At 37.6% G+C, this 22763-nt stretch overlaps 1 protein-coding gene across 7 annotated transcripts in view; it reads right to left on the bottom strand.

The window, feature by feature from the left end:
- The window catches only part of apbb2b (amyloid beta (A4) precursor protein-binding, family B, member 2b), a 62626-nt gene that overhangs the window by 9457 nt on the left and 30406 nt on the right, over positions 1-22763 (bottom strand). For 4 of the 7 annotated variants that reach the window (XM_081360573.1, XM_081360575.1, XM_081360574.1 and 1 more), the window contains exons 5-14: positions 20653-21603; positions 14216-14433; positions 13920-14111; positions 13391-13465; positions 12943-12996; positions 11964-12049; positions 11793-11853; positions 7130-7276; positions 4959-5086; positions 8-122 (exon numbers count right to left, since the gene is read on the bottom strand). In XM_081360573.1, coding sequence (XP_081216699.1) covers positions 8-122; positions 4959-5086; positions 7130-7276; positions 11793-11853; positions 11964-12049; positions 12943-12996; positions 13391-13465; positions 13920-14111; positions 14216-14433; positions 20653-21601 — 2025 coding nt within the window. In that variant the 5' untranslated portion in view covers positions 21602-21603. The remainder of the gene's footprint in view (positions 1-7; positions 123-4958; positions 5087-7129; positions 7277-11792; positions 11854-11963; positions 12050-12942; positions 12997-13390; positions 13466-13919; positions 14112-14215; positions 14434-20652; positions 21604-22763) is intronic. The other 3 variants (XM_081360577.1, XM_081360579.1, XM_081360578.1) reach the window with 1 other exon arrangement.

The raw sequence follows: 22763 nt of genomic DNA, 5'->3' as shown, positions 1-22763 counted from the left end.
TTCTCACCCTGGAGCAGATTTCGTGCAGACTGGTGGCGATGGCTTTGGCAGGGGTGTCACAACGGAACACATGACATTTTAATATCCTGGTGTCCTTATCTCGCGCTACATATGCAAAATCCCTGTTTGCACACAATTAAAATGAAACACGATTAAACTTATATGTAAACAGCTGTTTAATGTCACATTTCACAACCCATTTAAATCACATAATCTGTTGTGTTACCAAACTGAATACTGAACTAGAAAAATGTAAAGGGTCACTATTTTATGCATAGAAAAATGATTGGGCCACAAAAAGGTACTGTTGATTTACTAAAAATTTTGAAAATAATTACAAAGAAATAAAGTGCACATTAAGACTAGGAATGTGCAATGAGAATGAGTCATTTTAAATCAACAACCATATTAAACGAATCAATAAATGATGCAATTGAACAGACACTTGGTTATAAACATAAAGAGTTGTGAAAGTGAGTTTGTGTGTATATGTGTGTGTTTCCACATATGCATATGCTAAGAACTGCCCTCAAAGACTGTGATGGATGATGTGCCCTTTAGATTTAGACAATCAATTTAAAAACAGTTACTTAAAGAAACATACACCATTTCAAAAAAAAAAAAAAAATGGTGTAAAATATAACCGTGGAGAAAAAACACACACACCTCATATACTATATGCAGCCAGGTGGATGTGAAAGATGAATGAGTATCTCTATACTTACACCTCCAACTGTGTCATACACAGTATTATTCTTTAACATTTCAGCTAAAAATAAACCATTATGAACAAAATGACCAGCAACAGACTATAGCCGGGCAATGGGAAGAATACAAATAACAAATCAAAAGTAAATCAATTTACCTCTCTCTGAATCCCGGAAAGCAGTAGAGTAAAAGATTTAAACAATAAACATGATGAGAAAATACACACAATGATGCCCATTAATGAAACATGAGTAAAACTAATTTCTGCATAAATCATTCACAAAACAAAACTGTCACATTCAATTCAATGCAACAAAATATATATTATGAAGGATTTACACAGAAACACTGCTTTTGTTTCATGAATAAGTTCCAATGTGTTCAGGTATTTCAATGCATTCATAACAAATAGACCATACAATTTTTTTCCTAGGACAGGAATAGCATCTTAAAAACTGCTAAAACCTGCTGTGGACAGAATATATTGTCATTTCAAGAAAAGATACATTTTCTAGCAGTTTTGCATTTTCCAAACCTCCATAATAAGACTAGCATATTTCTATGTGTGCATGTTTGCATGTATGAAAGAAAGAGAAAAGAGAAGAGAGAGAAAACGAGAGCAGCAGGTGTGACAAGAATTTAGACATTTAACAAGATGTATGTGACACCTCAAAACATGAGGCTCTCTGTGTGCATCCAGAAGAAGACATGAATATGTAACAGTGTGGTAATTAGAGATTTAACAGACAGAGAGAGAAAAAAACCAGATGAACTCAATGCACTCAATAATGTCCAGAATGAACCCCAGGCTGGAAAACCTGTTCAAACTGGGCTATGTTACAGCACCTCAGCAGGATTTGACAGAGAAATGTGCTGGAGGGTCAAGGAGAATCTACAAGGAGGTACAGGGAACAAAGCAAATGGACCGAGAACAGAACCCTGAGGTTCCCCTGAGGAATTTGAAAAAAGGCATGTGTTCTAGTTTGCGTGGATGTGTGGGATGGCATCAGAGGGAAGGCCTGATCTGAGGGAACACACAAGGAAGTTGCAGTCTCTTTCAAATGTGAACATCTCGCCGTGACCTAATTTAATAACAGCACACAGAGTACTCCACAATGCTATCCTCACCACAGTAAATGACAACAACACGTAGAATACGTCCATAATTCTCTACTGAAATCTCCACCTACTCATCCACACCATCTGGAGCAATTCCACCCACTCCACCTTCTAACTGCTCTACTATTCCTCCTTTCTCAATCCAACACATACTTCCACTGAAAACAACTCAACAACAAATGTCATGCTGTAGAAAAAAATGCATTACATTTATTCATGGGTATTGTCTCAAGTTATCAAATTAAGTGACAGAAAGAGAGAAAAATACTCACATCTTTTCAAGTAATGTGTTTTTCCTGCTATAGCATTGTCGCACCCTCTTCTACAGATTTTCACCTCCTCGTCTCATCCCCTGCTCTGTTAAAAACATGCAGCTCACCTCTCTATGCTGGATCTCTCTCTTTTTTTTTTTACCCCCTTCTCATTTTCGCTCTCTCTCCTTCCATCCAATCCCAGCGTTCCTTCTACCCTCCCCCTCCTGCTTCGCTTGTCGCTACGGTAACCTCCTCCAGGGTCTTGGGAGGAAAATCTTACTGATGGGCTTAGTGGAGTATTAGCATAGGAGGACACAATGATCACACACAAGCACATACTTGCACATGCAGACTACACAACAAGTCTGAAAAAGCCCAGCCTAAAGCATGGTTCCTGTTAAGTGAACATATGAAGTATGCCATCTGCTGGTCAGAGTGTGGTACTGCTTACAAACAGTGAGGCAAAAGTGTGATTCAGCATCCCTGATGAAGTATGCTGCATTCCACCCCTGCATCATTCTCTCACACACACACACACACACACACACACACACACACACACACACACACACACACACACACACACACGCACACACACACACACACACGCGCGCACACACACATCAATCAGCTCTTCTGGGACTAAAGCAGGAAAAGTGCAGCTCTTCAAAGAGTGTAAGAGATTCATATGCAACATTTGGATGTCAAATTTGGAAGTCACAAACACTCACAGCTACACATGCGGGCAGCCCCTATAACACTGGATTAAACTTTCATTAGTCTCTCAATCATCAATCTTTTATTTCTGTCCTCCTTTCACTTGGGTGACTTCTTCAATCCAGAATCATTATAATGACCTTTAGCGTGAAGGGACTGGAGGAGTATCTCGATATCAGAATACATTAACACGGACACATTAAGTGAATCTCTTACAGAGTGTAATAAGTAATGAGCGCATGAGGAAAGTCACAGGTGCAGAGATGCTGACGTTTGCAGATATAAATCACTAATTAAAATGAAATGTGAAGAATTCACAGCACATGCATCAGCCACTAGAACTGGGCAATAGGTTATATTGAATAGTCAAAAAATGTATTTTACTAGTGATATAAAATTAAGCATTATACTACATGGCTGTTGAATGCTTGATTCTGATAGGTTGAGAACGTTCTAAGGTGTGCAATTATTTTTAGGGAAACGCACGGCTAAAGTAGTTCCAGGCAGGTCTTGAGCGCATTACACTTCCATATCACTTCGGCAAATGATTTCAGTTATTTCAAAGGTCCTTACAGACTACAAAAGACAAAAGAACCAAAACCCACAAAGACACTGACTGAGCAAATAAATATAGTAAACAATAGGATAAAAACAACTAATTATTTCCAAGTTTTCCGTCACAAAATTATGTTTTATTATTTATGCATTTATTAGTTATTATGGAAATCACATATCTTTCTCGTGCTCTCTCGCTCTTCCACTCAAACGCACACATACAGTACTGACACACAGTCACTGCTCTGATGATTTTATCAGTAAAATAGTTTAGCAACTTAAAATCTAAAAGATGTTTCTCACAAGGTGCAGATAAATGTAGTTTCGCTATTAGTAGACACTGGTAGAGACGCACAGACTGAGGTAAAATTCACACACGCTTAATCTCTGTCTCTCTCTCTATAACTGGATTAGTCAGTGGCTGAAGTCTCCGTTACTAGCTCTAAAATGACATTTTGGAATTAGCAACGGAGGCTTGGGATTAGATGCGGAAGCAAATAGTCCTAAACACAAGAGCATTTTAAGGACAAAAACTTGACATCTGAACAATGTTTTGAAGTGTGGTCAGCGGAATAATTAACTCCGGGACGTTGAATTATTCGAAAAATAATGCACACCAGAGGTGTAACGACCACGACGCATGTGCATTATTTTTCTAATAATTCAATGGTCCGTCGTCAATTATTCCTTACATATTCTGTGAATGAAACAACTGTCAGTTTCTAGTCTTTGTCTTGTCATCAAATTTTTGTATATTAAAATGTCTTAGTCAAAAAATATTTAGTTGATCTATATGTTAAAAAAATAAATGATGACTATATTACTATGTATTGTTATATCGGTTCATATACAGGAAAGTCATTAAATATCATTATTCCCTCTTAGTGATTATTTAATGGAAAAACTGAGGAAAATGTATTGATTATTTTTACTTAAAGTTTTTGCATTTTTTTTACGTTTTTGCAGTAAATATTTTGAAAATACTTGGCAACACTGGCTGATTGAAAATATTGTGATATATCAAGTATAATCAAATGGCTGAAAAACACTTTTATAAAGCTGAAAATATACTATTTATATATAGTATTTCCTTTTTCCCAGCAAAAAAAGTATTGTAATGGTGAAATGTACATTTACTTCACCTGCATTAGCTTTTGTAGGTCATTTCAGTATTTGAAATGGCCTTTATCTGATTTAACTAGGCAGAGAAAGTACTTACTCGAAAAGATTGAGCAAACATTCAGTGGGTCACAGAGATTAAACATTATTAGTGTTGGTAGGTGACCAGTCAGCAGAACAAGTGCAGCAAAGTAGAAAATTAGCTCCTCGTAAATAAGACCCTGATGTCTGTGGCAGCTGCAATGTTTAAAACTGATATAAAATCCATTTTTGCCCCATCTGTGTGGTTTCAAAATCTCTGATATTTATGAGCTAAGAGATTTATAGAAACACCTCCCATATTTTCATAAATACAGAGTTATTAAACATTCAGTTTGGTTCAGTTTATCTGTCATTTATTAAACATTTCATAAACCCTTAATCATTTAACATGTTCTCCTTAACTAACCCATAAAAATACCCATTGCCATGACAACCAGCGTTTACCTTCCATTATCGCGGCCGACGCCCCACACACGGATGCTTGCGATTGGCTGAGAGTGTAGAACGCAACGATCCATCGGATCAACCAGATTCAGCATGTTATTCTCCAGAATGAGGTACATATCCTTCCCCTGGAAACACACGCACAACGCCAGAGAACAATATGAGAGTTCAGTTTCAAAGCCTAGTGAGCTTTCTTGGTCTCTAATGCCTACATAGGCAGCTGCCTTCTAAGTAGGGGTGGGTTTACCATTTTGGGGGCCCCAAGCAAAGTCAGGATCTCAGGATCTCTGAATTGCACAACAGTATTATTTAATAGAATTAAGTGAAACATTTAAAAATATGTATTTGTTAAACTGCATACCAAAAATTGTCTACACTTTTGTACTTGCTCCCTTAAGCTTTAAGATATAAACCTTCTTGGTTTTGGATACATCAAGAGTCTTAATTTTGTCCATTGTCTTCAATATTCAAAATTACACTGTGTCCATTCAGCTATGAGAAAATAAACCTCTTGCTTTTAGCTTGAACAATTGTCTTCTTAATGTGAAATATGGCTGATATTCTGATTCTCAAATATGTGTTAGTGTTTGTATTTTGTCTTTTTAACACTTTTATAAAATGATTATGTTATATGATAACGGGTGATCGGTACCGCCATGTAATAGTTTGCTCTTCAGCGCAGAGAATCAGAGTTGTCGGATTTACAACACGTAAATTCATTCACATCTCCCGGAAAAAATTAAATTAAGTGGCTGGTAAACTGGGAGAAGGATAAAAAATAACAATAAAAGTAAACTATTTAGTTACCTACACAATGTATTTCTGACGTGAATAAAACAACGGCGATTTGGTTAGTGTTAGTTCACCCAAACATGAAAATGCCATCATTCAACCTCATCGTTCCAAACCCATATGACTTTCGTGTATTTACGGGACACAAATATTTATTTTTATTTTAATGAAATTTGGGAGATTTCTGTAGCACTCACAAAATATACACTAGGCTCGGCTTTGGTGTTAGCACATTTTTTAAGCTAAAAACATGATACTATAATAAGCATAAAACGTATAGCACATGCAAATAATGGGTAGAAAAGTCGAATTTTCTGAATTTTTTAAACTATGCTTTTTGGTATTGAAATGTAATTATATTGTAATCCATGTAATTTTAGACAAATAGCTCAACTCAAACAGAACACATAGTAGCGCCATGTGTTTAAACCGTAATATTCTAATAAGCATAAAATGCACAACACATGGAAACAATGGGTAAAACAGTGAATTTTGTAAATTCGACTGAAGTTTTTAAACTTTGCTTTTTTGTATTGAATGAAATGTAAGTATATTATAATCCATGTCATTTCATACAAATAGCACTGGTTGAGTTGTTGCTAAATTAAAACTTGATCCTCTAATAAAACAAGCTTTTTTTAATGCAGCTTATTTAAAATTGTCAGCTTATTTGTCAAATCAAAGCTTTTCAGTATTAAATAAAATATCATTATATTTATCAACCAATGTTTCTCTTGCTTCACTTTATTCACTCAATTTCTGCAAGTGCAAATGCAAGTGCTTGTATGTATGTTGGAAGTAATGAATAAAAGATCAGACCAGAAAATAAAAGGTAGAAGGAGAACAGAGGCTCTCTTCCTGTGTCCTGTCACAACACATTAAACTCTCTTTCTCTTCTATGCTTTTTTTCTGCATGACATTTTCAGCTTTCCCTCTTTTCATTACTTCTATTCTTTCTTGTATTGTCTCAATTTGTCCCTCTCTTTTTATCATCTCTTTTTTAAAGATGATCCAAGACACATGTTTAGAAACATTGTGTGTTTTTTAATGAATATGTGTGTGCCCTGCTAAAAAAGATTGGCACTAAAGATGGTTTAGTGCTGGTCTAGCTGCCAACAGAGCCATATAAATCTTAGTGTGGTTGGTCAACCAGCATGGGTTCTTATAAATCAGGTTGACAATGGCAGTCTTGGTAGTTGTGCATTTGTGTGTGTGTGTGTGTGTGTGTGTGTGTGTGTGTGTGTGTGTATGTGTGTGTGTGAGAGAGAGAGAGAGAGAGAGAGAGAGAGAGAGAGAGAGAGAGGGAGAGGGAGAGAGAGAGAGAGAGAGAGAGAGAGAGAGAGAGAGAGAGAGAGTGTGTGGGTGTGTGTGTGTCTCACCTCTCCCCAGATGCCCACAGTGTCTCGTATGTCATTCTTGCAGTAGGACAGTTGACGGATGCAGTTGTTAACAGCGACACTGCTTTTACCTGGAGCCAAGTCCTCTTCGGCCATCTCTACCCAGCCGAGAGAGCGCACAGCAAAACACTGTAATAAACACAAACCCACTGATTAAGCAAAACACTGTAACACAACTACAGCGCTACAACACACTTTATGCAAATGAAGAGTACAGCAAATATACGACTTAAGACATAACAACAACAGTTTTCACAGGAACAAGTACCATTATATTCATTATATACATTAGATACATTAGATTGTATCATGTTTATCTATTATACTGTATGTATATACACTCACCCTAAAGGATTATTAGGAACACCTGTTCAATTTCTCATTAATGCAATTATCTAATCAACCAATCACATGGCAGTTGCTTTAATGCATTTAGGGGTGTGGTCCTGGTCAAGACAATCTCCTGAACTCCAAACTGAATGTCAGAATGGGAAAGAAAGGTGATTTAAGCAATTTTGAGCGTGGCATGGTTGTTGGTGCCAGACGGGCCGGTCTGAGTACTTCACAATCTGCTCAGTTACTGGGATTTTCACGCACAACCATTTCTAGGGTTTACAAAGAATGGTGTGAAAAGGGAAAAACATCCAATATGCGGCAGTCCTGTGGGCGAAAATGCCTTGTTGATGCTAGAGGTCAGAGGAGAATGGGCGACTGATTCAAGCTGATAGAAGAGCAACTTTGACTGAAATAACCACTCGTTACAACCGAGGTATGCAGCAAAGCATTTGTGAAGCCACAACACGCACAACCTTGAGGCGGATGGGCTACAACAGCAGAAGACCCCACCGGGTACCACTCATCTCCACTACAAATAGGAAAAAGAGGCTACAATTTGCACAAGCTCACCAAAATTGGACAATTGAAGACCGGAAAAATGTTGCCTGGTCTGATGAGTCTCGATTTCTGTTGAGACATTCAGATGGTAGAGTCAGAATTTGGCGTAAACAGAATGAGAACATGGATCCATCATGCCTTGTTACCACTGTGCAGGCTGGTGGTGGTGGTGTAATGGTATGGGGGATGTTTTCTTGGCACACTTTAGGCCCCTTAGTGCCAATTGGGCATCGTTTAAATGCCACGGCCTACCTGAGCATTGTTTCTGACCATGTCCATCCCTTTATGACCACCATGTACCCATCCTCTGATGGCTACTTCCAGCAGGATAATGCACCATGTCACAAAGCTCGAATCATTTCAAATTGGTTTCTTGAACATGACAATGAGTTCACTGTACTAAAATGGCCCCCACAGTCACCAGATCTCAACCCAATAGAGCATCTTTGGGATGTGGTGGAACGGGAGCTTCGTGCCCTGGATGTGCATCCCACAAATCTCCATCAACTGCAAGATGCTATCCTATCAATATGGGCCAACATTTCTAAAGAATGCTTTCAGCACCTTGTTGAATCAATGCCACGTAGAATTAAAGCAGTTCTGAAGGCGAAAGGGGGTCAAACACAGTATTAGTATGGTGTTCCTAATAATCCTTTAGGTGAGTGTATATAGCGTTATATAACGCATATACTGTGTATATATATATATATATATATATAGCGTTATATAATGCATATGTATATATTCCTGTGGTGCCAGGATGCCGTTTTTGGATATGAAGCATAATTCTCCTACTCTATAGTGGAAGATATCTATAGAGACTAAACTGAGGAAACGCCTCTTTAAATTTTCACATGGCATCTTCTAAGAATAGCTGCTGTTAAAACAAGTGAGAAAGAGAGAGCATTCCTACACATATGATCATTAACACACACACACACACTGAGATCAAACACACACACACACACACACACACACACACACACACACACACCCACACTCTGAGATCAAACAAGAAGACGCTTTTTACTGGAAGATCTTTTCTTTCATCTTCCACTTGTTCCCCTCCTTCTTACTCATCTGTATCTCATTCCCATCACTCCAAGAGCAAATTCATCCATCATTCAGTCTCTCTTCTTTTCTAACAATCTGTGATGATGAGGCTCCTCCATTATGAAAGTGTTTGTGTGAGAGAGAGATTAATAATAGGCAGAATGTTGTCGTGCTCTTTCAGTTTTTGATTTTAACTGCTGCTGAAAGAACAGATCCTCAAGAGGAAGAGTGTGAAACACACAGAAAGGGAGAAAGAAAGGGAGATAGAGCGAGAGAGATAGCAGGGGGTGACCTCTCATCTGCAAACTAAAACCTGGACATTACAAATCCAGTAACAGGTAAATTTGAGATACAGTGGGATGCTTGCAATGCTTACTCTTATTCTGCAAGGACACATTCAATTGATCAAGAGTTACAGTAAGACATTTATAATGTAGCAAAAGATATCTATTTCATATAAATGTTGTTTTTTCCCGAAATTTCTTTTCATCAAATAATCTTAACAGTTGACTTAACAGTTGATGCAACATTGATAATAATAAGAAATGTTACTTTAGTACATAATCAGCATATCAAAATGATTACTAAAGGATCATGAGACTCTAACACGTGTGTTGGCTTGTCACAATCATAAATGTTGTGCTGACGATTAATTATGATACAGCTAATTGATTAATTATTTCATTCTGTTTTGTTTGTCACTTACAATGTCAGCTTAATATGTTATTTTTTACATAAGCATATTAGAATGATTTCTGAAGGATCATGTGACACTGAAGACTGAAGTAATGATGCTGAAAATTCAGCTCTGCCATCACAGGAATAAATTACATTTTAAAATATATTAAAATAGAAAACAGTTATCTTAAACTTTCATAATATTTTAAAATGTTACTGTTTTTATTGTATATTTGATCAAATAAAGCCAGCCTTAATGAGCATAAAAGAATGCTTTCAGAAACATTAAAAATCTTACTGACACCAAACTTTTAAATAGTGGTGTATGTGACACAAGGCATACTGTAACTGAAGGATCCAATACACGTGGAGCAAGCGCACAACAACGAGATCAAAGGTAATAATTGCACACAAAAAAGAAATCTGAAGGATTGGACTGGAATGTGGAACACTTTTGTTAAAGCGATAGTTTACCCCAAAAGTAAAAAAATAGACTTTATCACTGTACTTTTTTTTACCATTTTGTACCTTGACGGTCATGTCCACCATCCACTTTCATTGCAAAGTAAAAAGCAATGTGGACATATCTTGTATCATTTTCTTTTTAATCAGTGTAGTACATTGACATTTTTTATTGATTTGTTTCACATTTTGTGTTTTGTTACACAAATGCTTGTGTATTTATGGCATAGTATTTTGTGTATGTATTATTTGTGATTATTATTATATTACCTTTGATCTCGTTGTTGTGCGCTTGCTATATATATATATATATAGTAAAAATCTAAATTACAAATGTGTTTTTTCATTGTCTTGTTTACCCTACTACCACACAACATGACGCATGTGCATTTCTTTGAGCAGCCACCAGATGGCACTGTATATCTAGAATTAAATTTGAAGTTGAAATCTCCTGACAGAACCACCAATTTCCACTAATATAAAAAACAGCAATAAACAATGTTTATTAAATAATTTGTGCCAATCCTGCTACATGGTTAAACCATACATTTATCGCGCTTATTTCAGACAAACAATCTCACTATCAGTAAATGCACAGTAATGCTACAGTATTAGAGAACATCAATGCATTATGTACTCTTAAACAAGGCTTAAAATGTATATTTTTCCAATGCTTTCCATGCATTTTATGCTCATAACTAGCTGTTTTCTATTTGAATTTCTATCAAGACAAGTCTCAGAAGAGTTTAGCATGGTAATGGATATGACAATATTAATCTATTTGGTCTTGGCAGAATAGATCTGCTACGCTGCCGTTGAGTAAGAACTGAGACTTGCTACAGCCAATACATACACAGACATACTGCTGCTCCACAAATAGCATATCTGAAATTACTCATAGCAGATCTATACAGATGGAGCTGGGGAAGGTGGAAGGTTTCAGAGAAACTGCTACAGCAAACACTGACCAACTATTTAAATGTTTAGCAACAAGCTCATTGACTGCAGATGCAACATGAACCAATCAGCTTGAGCCATGTAGTTAACAATGTAATCGTAGCGTTAAGGACCCATTAGCCTGCGCCATCTAGAGTTTCATGATAGAACTTGGTATATATGCGACAAACAAGTAGTCATATCACTGGCAGAATCATACTTGAAATCTGTCTCTTGCATCTGTCCAAAAAAATGCTAAATGTCTTAATGCAAGGAACATTACACATTTGTGTCTAATAAAATTTCCATTGAGGGAAAAGGTGTTATATGATATGACAGTAGCGACAAAGGTTTTCTTTAGTACATGTTTGTATGTCTTTGATTTGATTCATGTTTGTCTCTTGCAACAGCAATAATTTGACTATCATTCTTACAATTTGACTTAAACCATATAATGTTGCAGTTCCTAAAACAATTGGAAACACAGTATATTATACACATTTATTACAGAGCTTGGTGAGTGTTAAGTTGGATCCTGTCCTCAGGGCTAAAATAAGTTCCCTGTACAGTTGTTTTCTTTGAATAGCTGCAGTGTGTGCAGAACAAACTTGTGTGCTCTCACCTTGGCTTCAGGGTCACTGTTAATGCTGCTGGAATCTTCATCTTCCACAGGAGCAGGGTTTCTAAACACAGATGACACGCAGTCAGAAGAGACATTTTACATCTCACTTTACCGTAATTTTATCCTCTCCCTCATTCATTTGAATTTATTTATTTATTCTCTTTCACACACCGTAGCTTGAGGGAGGCATAGCGGAGAGTTGCGCCTTCAAACTCTTTCAGACTGGGGTCAGGGTTTATTGTGGCCGCCTGTAGATCCTGAAGCAGAGATAAAGCAGAGATGCTTAAACACGAGAACACAACCATACAGCAAAATATACAAATATACAGCATGGAGCCAGTGGCTTGAGCGCAGAGATCTGTGTTGATGTGCAAGTCATGCAAAAACAAAACTCGAAACAGTTCCTGCGATGAGTGATTAAACAAACTGAACTGAAAATCATTAACCAGTTTTAAATCAGACAAAGGTTGAACCCTGCACATTTTACAAAAGGAATATATTAAGAGGGTGAGGAGAAATGAAGAGTGATAAACCTCAGTCTGCATAAACCTCAGTAAAGTTTGTTGTATATATCCAAATATATTTTTTAAACAATATATATATATATATATATATATATATATATATATATATATATATATATATATATATATATATATATATATATAAAATGTAAAAAAAAAATGTTTTACCCAATTTGGCAATTTATGTTTGTTTTAAGCATAATAATGAAATTTAGTGAGGTTTATCTTAAATAAAATAAAAAACTATTTGAAAAAAGGGGAACGTTTATTTTTATTTTATTTTTCATTTAGTTATATAAATGATTTTTGCAGTGCATGCAGACAAAATACGAAATCCATGCTTAGAAGAAAGGTTAAAGGTCAAAAGGTGAGGAAGGTATGAAGCAGTACAGGATCTCAGAGCACAACTACACCAGTAGAACATCTACAGGTACAGACTTTTCTTTGAATTCTTTATATAATGCAAAATACAGTTCCAAAATACGGGCTCAAATCACCTGCCACTGGCCAGAAAAAAATATATTTTGGACCCTGTGAAGAGCAGAACCAAGTGTTGTTCCAAGTGCAGTTCCCTGAGACGTTCTACTGTGTATTTGGTTCAATAAAAAACTGCCTGAGATACTAACCTTCCAGACCTCACTGTCAATCTTTCCCACTGCAAAATCACTCCATGGCTGTTTCTGCACCATTATTCACACACAAATATACAAACAAGGAGGACAAGGTTGAGGAGTCAGGGGTGGGAGGGTGGAGAGAGACAAGACAGGGTTGTTAGATCACTCATCAAGAATGTGTGTGTGTGTGTGTGTGTGTGTGTGTGTGTGTGTGTGTGTGTGTGTGTGTGTGTGTGTGTGTGTGTGTGTGTGTGTGTGTGTGTGTGTGTGTGTGTGTGTGTGTGTGTGTGTGTGTGTGTGTGTGTGTGTGTGTGTGTACAGTATCTGGCTGTTGGGTGTTTGGTTGTGATTTTGATTAGATGAAATATGTATGTTGATATCTCACTCTCTATTGCAAGAGTCAGAGGAGACCAAAAAATGTTTCCCCACAACATTCTGAGAGTGAAGGAGTTGTTGTTACCTTGTCCTCTTCCCGATGGCGTGTCTCAGAGTGTCTGTCCTTTCCTGGCATAATCTGTAGGGATGAGGACCGAGGCTATACACACACAAACAAACAATACACATAGTTTTAGCTTTATTATGTATGACCAATGACCAAGACACTAATACTTTTATTCAGCAAGGAGGCATTCAATTAATCAAAAGTGTCTTTTAAAACGTTACAAAAATTTTCATTTCATATAAATGCTGTTCCGTTAACCTTTCCAATCATCAGAGATACAGTAAATGCAGTCATGGCAACCTGTAACTATATTAAACATTTACCCAGCTCTATTTAATCCATGGCAACTGAAGTACTGTCACAAAAGGCAATTCTCTGAATTCTAATTCTTTCATGAACTATAATTTGTGTTAAGTTAAGGTCTTATCTATTTATTCTCCACAACTAAATCATACTCATTATGAAAGCTAAACATCCAAAGAATGGCAGGATATATCCATAGAGTATTGTTCATACTGTAAAATGGGACATTGATGAAAAGACTTACAAAGTAGCAGCTGTTGACAAATCCACAGGAAGGAACATTGCCGTCAGAGGATGAGGAAGAGTTTGAGGACAGGATAGGGGTAGGTTCCAGACATGAAGAAGACGGGACGGGGGCGGGGTCAGACGAGCTGTCGGAAGTGGCGCTGCCTGAACGACTTGACGCCCCGAAAAACACGTCGGCATGAGACATCGACTAGAGGAAAACAAAGAGATACATTGGTCAGTATGGATAGATTAATTTGCTTAAGCTGAATTAACACGTCCAGTTTTTGTAACCACAGGATTTCAAAGGGTTACCTCGTGATCTGGAGTGGGCGAAGGCGACAGGGAGCCCAGGGAGTGTTTGCGGCTGGCATGGCTGGGTCCAGTTGGCACCGGATGGCATGGGGCGGGTCTCTCCCACTGTGTGGTGCCCGTTGGAATGTGCCAGTAATAAATACCAGCCATGTCTGTCATCATCTTCCATCCTGGAGGCAAATCAGGGTCTGTCTGAAATGACTGCTCCCCCCAGATATCTGTAAATGCAAATACACAAGGTCAGGTGTGGTCCACACACCCGTCAACCAAGATATCCAAGACTCCTACGAGTGGGCGGTACGACCAAAACCTTTTATGACGGCATGAGTAATTTTATAACACGATATTTATCACCATACAACTTTTAGTTCCAGTACTGGGGAAAAAAAGGGGGGAAAAGAAGATGACGATGCTACTACTGCCACACCAAAAAAAAATCATGTTGGTGAAGATGTACTTAATATTTGGAATTTGATGAAAGTAAACCAAAAGATAAAATTATTCATCATAAATGAATAAGTCTATAAATCTAATATTATAAAAGATCGAATCAAAATTCTGATTGCCAACTACTTCACATTGTGCCTAATGACACGCCTTAATTTCTTTTTTGTATTACGTCATGATGTGTTTGAGATACATCAATCTCTGTATTTTTGCATTTCTCCATGTTTCTTTGTCGCTCTCATGTGTAAATGGTGTGAAGTAGTCCTGCCTTGCAAAAAAAAAAAAAATATTTAAGCAAATATCTACCATGGTATAAACAGTACAGAAAAATCTCTATTGCTTAACGCATTTCTACCGTAGCATGGTACCGTCATCTTATTTTATTTTAATTTGATTAAAGAATATATACAAAATTTTGGTTAATTAAAGAATATGAGGGCACAAGAATTAAAAAATAAAATAATCATGGCCACAAATGAATCATTTATAATTAATAATGCAATATTCCATTCCAACATTGAAGACACCCAAAACTAAAATCATTTTGTGTAATTCTTCTGGCTTATTGCTACCAAGAATATCGGTCTTTTTCTGTGCAACTGGAAGACTATCTCTCACACAGGAACTTGCTACTGTTCTGTCTGTCTTCGCTCAGCAGCTGGGAATGTTTGTTTCATGTTTCTGATGTTAGTAAGACCATTATTCACACAATGCAATCTGGGAGAGGAAAACCACACATACACACAGTAAACCACTGCAGTCTGCTACTCACACATATGCTAAACAGATTCAAGCCAGGAAACACGTCCTCACCAAAACCATGAAGCTGTGACATTCAGTGTGTGTTTAAAACTCTAAAGGGATTTTCAAAGGACCTTTTGTTAATCTACTCATAATCTACTAAATCTACCTCCACAAAATGAATATAGAAAATGACTAAACACTAAAGAAACATTAACTGCCACATTGAAATAAACAGCTGAGAGCCTGAGACACAAATGATAAAATCTCTTTCATGTTCCAAGTTGATGTGCTGTTGTTTCTAGGCTTTCCTACTTATTCCCTGCCACATAGCATGAAAAAAACATTATGTCAAATAAGCAGGATGTCCGAATCAAGGGCTGGGTGATATGGCCAAAAATATTATCACAATATTTTTTTCCATATCATATGACATATCATATATATATATATATAATAAAAATCGATGTCATATGATATGGAAAAAAAAATATTGTATATTTTATATTCATTAACCATTCATAGGGAAGGAAATGCTTTCCACATATTTGTTAGACCTTGAAAATTGATGTAAACATGTAAACTTGTTTGTTCACAATTAAACTCCACAGAGTAGCTCCCTTTTAATTTAGGGCCCCATGAAATCCATTTTATTTTGGGGGGATTCTGTGTTTTATGATTTAATACAAATTTATATAAAACTCAAAAAATGTAATCAAGATTTAAAAATGTAATCAAATGAAAATCGAACAATTAACTATTTTTATTTTTAACTTATTCACTTATTTGCGACATGCATAGACTGGATGTTGTTGCATTTATTTCTGTGTTAGATTAATCCATATTGAGGTAAAAAATAAAAATGTCCAGAGCTTATCATATTTATCAACGTTAATTTTATCACGATCATGATATGATATCTTTTATCACCCAGCCCTACTGTAGACAAAAGCCGATTTTCCACCGTTGGGCCAAACCATTCTCATTGCTTAACCGTGCCATTCCGTGCCAATCAGGCGCAGCCGATACGGATATGGTTTCATTTTACACCGTAGGGCTGATAACAGAGCTCTGTGGTACCAAGGTACCAAGAAAGTTGTTCTTCATTCATAAATTGTTCTTAACAACACCAAAGTAATTTGTTGACGTGTTGAAGGTCACATAGGTCAAAGAGGAGAGCCAACATGGTAGATGTAGTATAACCCTGGATAGTCCACGTTGAAATCTCATTGGTCAAAAATCCCGCTCCACATTGCTGTATTAAATATGGGTGTTGAATTCATTTTCACTGTTTATATAAAAATAACTTGTTGCATCACGGCTGGTTAAACATGGTAACCTGTCAAGAGGATGTGAGTGATAAGAATTCGAGCTGCATTTTATGATGTTTGAACACTAAAGGTGCGGTCACATTATTGCTGTTCATCACATTTCTTTTGCAGGCCAAATGAAGTCATTTCAATCAGAATCCACGTGATTTCAATTGAGGGCAGAAGATTTCTCCACAAAGATTTTGCATTGAGTTCAAGTTGGTTACCGCGACTTCAAAAGTGACTTACACATCGCTACATTCTTGAAAATGACCCTTTTTTGGCCCCAAATTCTTTTTTGCTAATGTGACTATGCCAAATAAAAATACAAAAAAGATGATCTAAAACAGACCTTTTACCACACAGGCTTCTTCCCTCATCTTCATTTACAAGGTATACGACACACATGAAGTGTAAATTGATATAATACTATAAGGATTTTTATTCATATATTTTCCATTTCCATTTTAATTTATTTTAGTATTTTTGGGGTTTTGTCATTTTTATTATTTTATTTGTCATATTTTATTGTTGTCTATATTCATTTTTATTTAATTGTTTTTTATTTGTTTTAGCTTTAAGTTATTTTAGTAGCCTAAATTAAGTTAAACTAAATTAACCTTGACAACTAGCTGAAATAAAATGTTTTTTACATTTTATATAGTTAACATTGATTTTCTTTCAACACTGTGAGTAACGTGTTGAGGAAGAAAGCTTGAGTTAAGTCGTCTCACTGTTGCTCTCAGGTGGGTTTCACTTTAATGAGACTTAATAATTAGCCAACAGAACTGACTAACTGAGTGAAACGGCTGTAAGCCAGCACTAGTCATGTATGCTAAGTGAACACGAGTGCTTATTAGATTTGTCTCCTGTACCCAAGTTTCCTTTTAGTAAGACGACAAGGCACTGCAGTACAGGAGCTGTAGGGTTCTTTTAATACTGAGTATTATGCCAAGGTGCATTATGGGACTTGTAGTCCCTGATATATAAGTGGGTCACTACAGCTGCCTAAAAACCTCATCGCAGAGACAACAAAACCTTCATACAGATTCACATACAAAGAAATACAGACAATAATCAGGTTGACATTTAATGATTTTGTGGGTTTTTAACAACAGCTAGTTCATTTTAAACACAGGTAAACAGTGTGCTAGCTTATACTGTAGTTACTATCCCAAGCCTAGTTCTCTATGCTAGATCTAACATTCGACCCACTTTCGATAATGTCTCTCTCTTTCTGCATTCTATAAAGCATGTGGCGGGTAGAGGGGGAGGGGAGGACAGCTGTAAAATCCATGCCCACACGCATACACGGACAGACCGAAGTGCCATGAACATATGCACAAACTTTAGTATTCACCACACAGCTCGTGATACCCTTCACTGCATCCTCCCTCCTTCCTTATCTCTCTTCTCCGCCTGCATTTATGAGCATGCACACGCAATGGAGACGCGTAGCTACATGCGCAGCACTGACTCACAACCAGACACACCGACACACAGTACCTACCCTCGTAATTCACTATAACAATGGCCAACATGTAGTCTTTACCCAGCATCATGACTGAGCAGCCGCAAGAAGAGAGGATGACATGAGAAGAGAAAGGAAAGCAGAGGTAGAGGCGGAGAGAGACAGAGGGGGCGAGTGACTGATGGAGAAAGGGAGAGGGAGAGACGGGGTGGGTGAGAATGCGAGAGCAACAGACTCTGTTTATATGCTGTTTATTTTTTATCTAAATCTTGCAGGAAGAGATATCAGCTTCCTGTCAATCCGGCACACGCAATTGGTCACCAGGCCAATCAAACCCACCTCTTTCGCCGAACGATCTGTCACCCCGGCAACCCCAAGATCATTTTTCCTACAGTGTCACCCAACGCGTGGTCATGTGACCTTGGTATGACAAGACACAGAAATGGTGGGAGAGGGATGAATGTGCAGGAATTGTGCATAATAGTCTGCTCCGGTGATGCCAGCTAACATCTGGGTGTAAAACCAGTTCGCAGCTGTCCATTACCCACCATGCTGGCTGAACAGACCTGCCACACACCTGTGAGGTTGAGAGAGATATTGACAGACCCTGTGTCAATGATAGACTGGTTTGAGTGACAGTCGTGGGGGCAGAGAGGAGATTCCTTACCACAGAAACAGCCATTTTGACTCACCACAGTGATACACAAGAAATTCAGCACAATTTATTACCATTGTCAAAAAACATGTACTACGTGGGTTGCATGTATGGTTCACCCCAAAATAAAAATGATTTACACATCCTCATGTTGCTCCAAACCAGAGCATGTGAGCAAGGCGGAGCGGTGTGAGATATAGATAGCAGATAGTGGTATGAATAAATGTGACGCGACTTGACTGGATAGTGCCGAATTGCAGAGTTGGTGCAAACATTTCTAGATCGCTACATCATATCTACGCTTTTTTTTCTCTCTGTTTATTTTGTTATTGAGAGGAAAGCATGCAGCACATATTTCCATAATGATCTAAACTGCGCTCTCATTAGCGAGGGTGGGCGGTGTTGGGATGTTCGTTAATAGTATAGCACTGCAAAGGTATTATAGCACTGCAAACTTCTTTTTACCCCTAAGCAAATCATTTAAAACAAAACCTTCGCTTAGTCTATCACAAAATGAATTTTTGCTACTCCACACTAGTTCTTCACGTTTACTGTGCATTTATGTATAAGGTTCGCAACTTAATTAAAACAATATTTGAACTCCATAACCTTAGCGGAATGAGCGAGCAGAGCAGAATCTTCAGAAAGTCATTCTTCGCTCCAGAGGAAATATTACCGCTCCGCTAACATGCTGTTCCAAACCTGTGTGATTTTTCTTCTGTGTAATACACTAGTGTCTACTTAAAATGAATGGGGAAAAAATCTGCATTAACATTCTTCAAAATATCTCCTAAGAACCTTTACATACTTTACATACTAAAATAGCTGGTTACTCGCTCATGTATGCTTGGACAGACAGACTCTGTCCAAGCATACATGAGCGAGTAACCAGCTATTTTAGTGTCATTACTACAGATACTATTATAGTTTTTATTCATATTTTCAATTAGTTTTTATATTTTCTTTTATCCTTTTAACTTTAGTTCAAGTTTTACTCATTTTGTTGAGTTTTTGCACTTTTCATTTGATTTCTGCATTATTTTTAAAAAAATACAACAATATAGTTTTTATTCATTTTTAGTTATTTTAGAAGTCTAAATGAACCTTGCCAACTAGCTAAAAGAAATAAAGTTTACATTTTTTATTTTATTCTATTTTCAGTCACCTCGACCACCTGTAGTGTAATCAACTTGTATACATGTTGAACGACTCCAAGTTACAATTGCATTATCTAAGTCTGTTAGTCCACTTCTCAAAAGAAGTGTTGTTTACCAAACGTTGGAAGATTAATTTTTTTTTTAATCCAACTGAAATCAGACACTTACCAGTAACCGGTGCATGTCAAACTTCAAAAATCACTGAAAATCCCTCACTGCAATGCTCAAATCTCACTAATCAAAATCACATTATATGGAAAAGAGCAGCATAAAGATTCTGTTTAACTTCTTATTTTGTGGTTCACATCTTACAGGTTTGGAATGACATGAGAAAGAGTAAACGGTGAAAAAATGACAATTTTAAGAAATGTACATAAAAACACACACACAAAATAGTAAACTTGCCTTTGACAAGCTTTCATTCACAGCCTCAAACCAGACACACACTGTGCTGCGTTTACCTAGATCACACTCCAGTGAAGTGAAAAGTACAAACTCACAAAAACCTCTCTGCCAACACACTTCAGTCAAATTGAAAACCACACATACCACATGAGTGCACCATATCCACTACACTAGGCCAAAACACACACACCAAACCACACTGAGGAGACCAGCAAGCTACACAAGTAACGCTTTGAATGTGTCCTACTGACCGTTCTCTTCTGGTGAGCCCAGTGATGCGCTGTCCTGTGACAACGTGGTCCAGCTGGACTCCTCGTCACTGTGTGGAAGGTTCTGGATGCGGTTTAGTGCCCGGTCTGTCTTGGCTCCCGTCCGTGGTCGGTCTTTTTTTGTCTCCGGTGAGGAAGAGGAAGATGAAGAGCCGACAGACAGGAGGGGCGTGTCCTCGGGACTGTGCGGTTTCTGTGGAGACGAGGGGCAGGGATTCTTCTCTTTCTCCAGCAAAGGCTTAGTGACATCCTCATCCTGCACATCAGGCAGTTCGTATGACAGGTCATCCAGGCATGACTCCAGGAAACTCTTGGTCTTAAGGGGCTCGGGGGACTTCCTGTCTGAAACAATCTCAGTTTTCTCAGACAGAATGAGCAGGTCGTCGCAATACTCCACATGATCCTCCTCATTAGATTCATCATCAACCAACTCATTTACATCCTCGTCAACAAGCTCGTTGTTGGTGTCAAAGTCACTGTGAACGTCGTCAACAATAGACTCACTGTCGAGGCTTAATTCCTCAACGTTCCTCAACTCATCATTGATGTTGAGCTCTGATTCACCAGTTGTGTTTCCATCTTCGTCTTCTTCTGTGGTGTTCTTGTTGTGATCCTCTCGCTCCGCAGCTTTACGTAACTGATTTGCACCATTTTTGGCCAGTTTAGGGTTGGCAGTAGTCGCTGAAGATGACGACGGTGGCGTCACGCCTTCGCCGAGTCCCATCGCACTCTGAATGCTTGTGAGTGCGTACTTCTTCCGGCACTTCGGAGGCGTGGCCTGGCCCTGTTTGATGACATCACCACTTAGCAGTTGATTGTGTGAGGAACGCAGGCTGAGGGAAGTGGGCGGAGTTGCAGAGGGCCCGTTGCGATTGGCTACGTCCACAGAGGGGGAGGGGTTACGTGGTGAGGGCACGCAGACTGACATCATGGCTAAAGTAAGAAAGAGTGAAAAAGCAGTCAAAATCACACTTAAACATTCAACAGTGCATTCAACAATAGAAAGGTAAATGCAAAAGTTAAAAAAAAAATCTACAATATTTTTTGATTTTTTCAATCTAAGCAGAATTCTCCATAATTTTTAGGTCAAGCGCCTCTATTAATCGAACTAAAGCTGCATTTTGGAAAAGTTTAACGCCCTTTTTTTGTCCCGTGGTTCATTGACAGATGAGTAGGTTGCCCTTCGCTGTTGGTCAGGACCGTGTCAAGACAGATTAGGTGTAAACAGGGTAAAAAAAAAAATGTAAGCAATGCAAAAACAATTTAAATGTGGATTACATGATTTGTGATCTTCATCTTCACAATGTGAAGGAATATAAAAAAATGATAATACTGCAAATAGATTCAACACTATGACTGAATCTGCATTGACGTTCATGAAAAGCTTATTTGTCTTTGCTCAAGCAGCTCTGCACACTGTGCTGCTTCTGTGCTACCAAACTGAATTACCACATTTAAAATCAACTTAATCTGGCGGGAATTGAATGTGATTTTAGCTGATTTACAACTCAGTGCTTCATACTATGATGCGATTGGGTGGAAAATTAAATCAGTTTCATGCCAAAAGATGAGATGATTTTTACTAACACTCAAAGAGCAGATTCAGAGGCAGTACATTTACTAGGAAAGAGGATGTAACCAATCACACAGTAATCTGACATTTTATAAGACAGATGAACACAAACAGGGCTCCAGACTGAGTAAAAAATTTTTTTAGATTTAATTTAAAATCCAGTCACCACCATTGGCAACAGTAGGGAACAGTACATGTATATATGCCTCCAAATTAATTTAATCAAATAACAACTTGTGATGAGTCAGCAATCATACTTATTCAGTGAATCATTTAGAGCTGTTACAGAATTAACAACTGATTTCCTCACTGAACTGTAAGTCATGTTTGGTTGTGTCCAATATTAAATTAACTGAGAAGAACTGGGAATGTGTACTTTAAGTATGTCAGTCCATTTACTGACATGGTAATATAAAAACAATTAAAGATACAGATTCACAATAGTAATAAAAAAATAAATTGTATTCTATAAACATTTAAATTTGCAACTGAATATTTTGGTTGTTGTCTAGCATAGTGA

Source organism: Scardinius erythrophthalmus (assembly GCF_964197995.2).
Source record: "Scardinius erythrophthalmus genome assembly, chromosome: 3".
Classification (NCBI taxonomy): domain Eukaryota; kingdom Metazoa; phylum Chordata; class Actinopteri; order Cypriniformes; family Leuciscidae; genus Scardinius; species Scardinius erythrophthalmus.
This window is presented reverse-complemented; position numbering and strand designations above follow the sequence as displayed.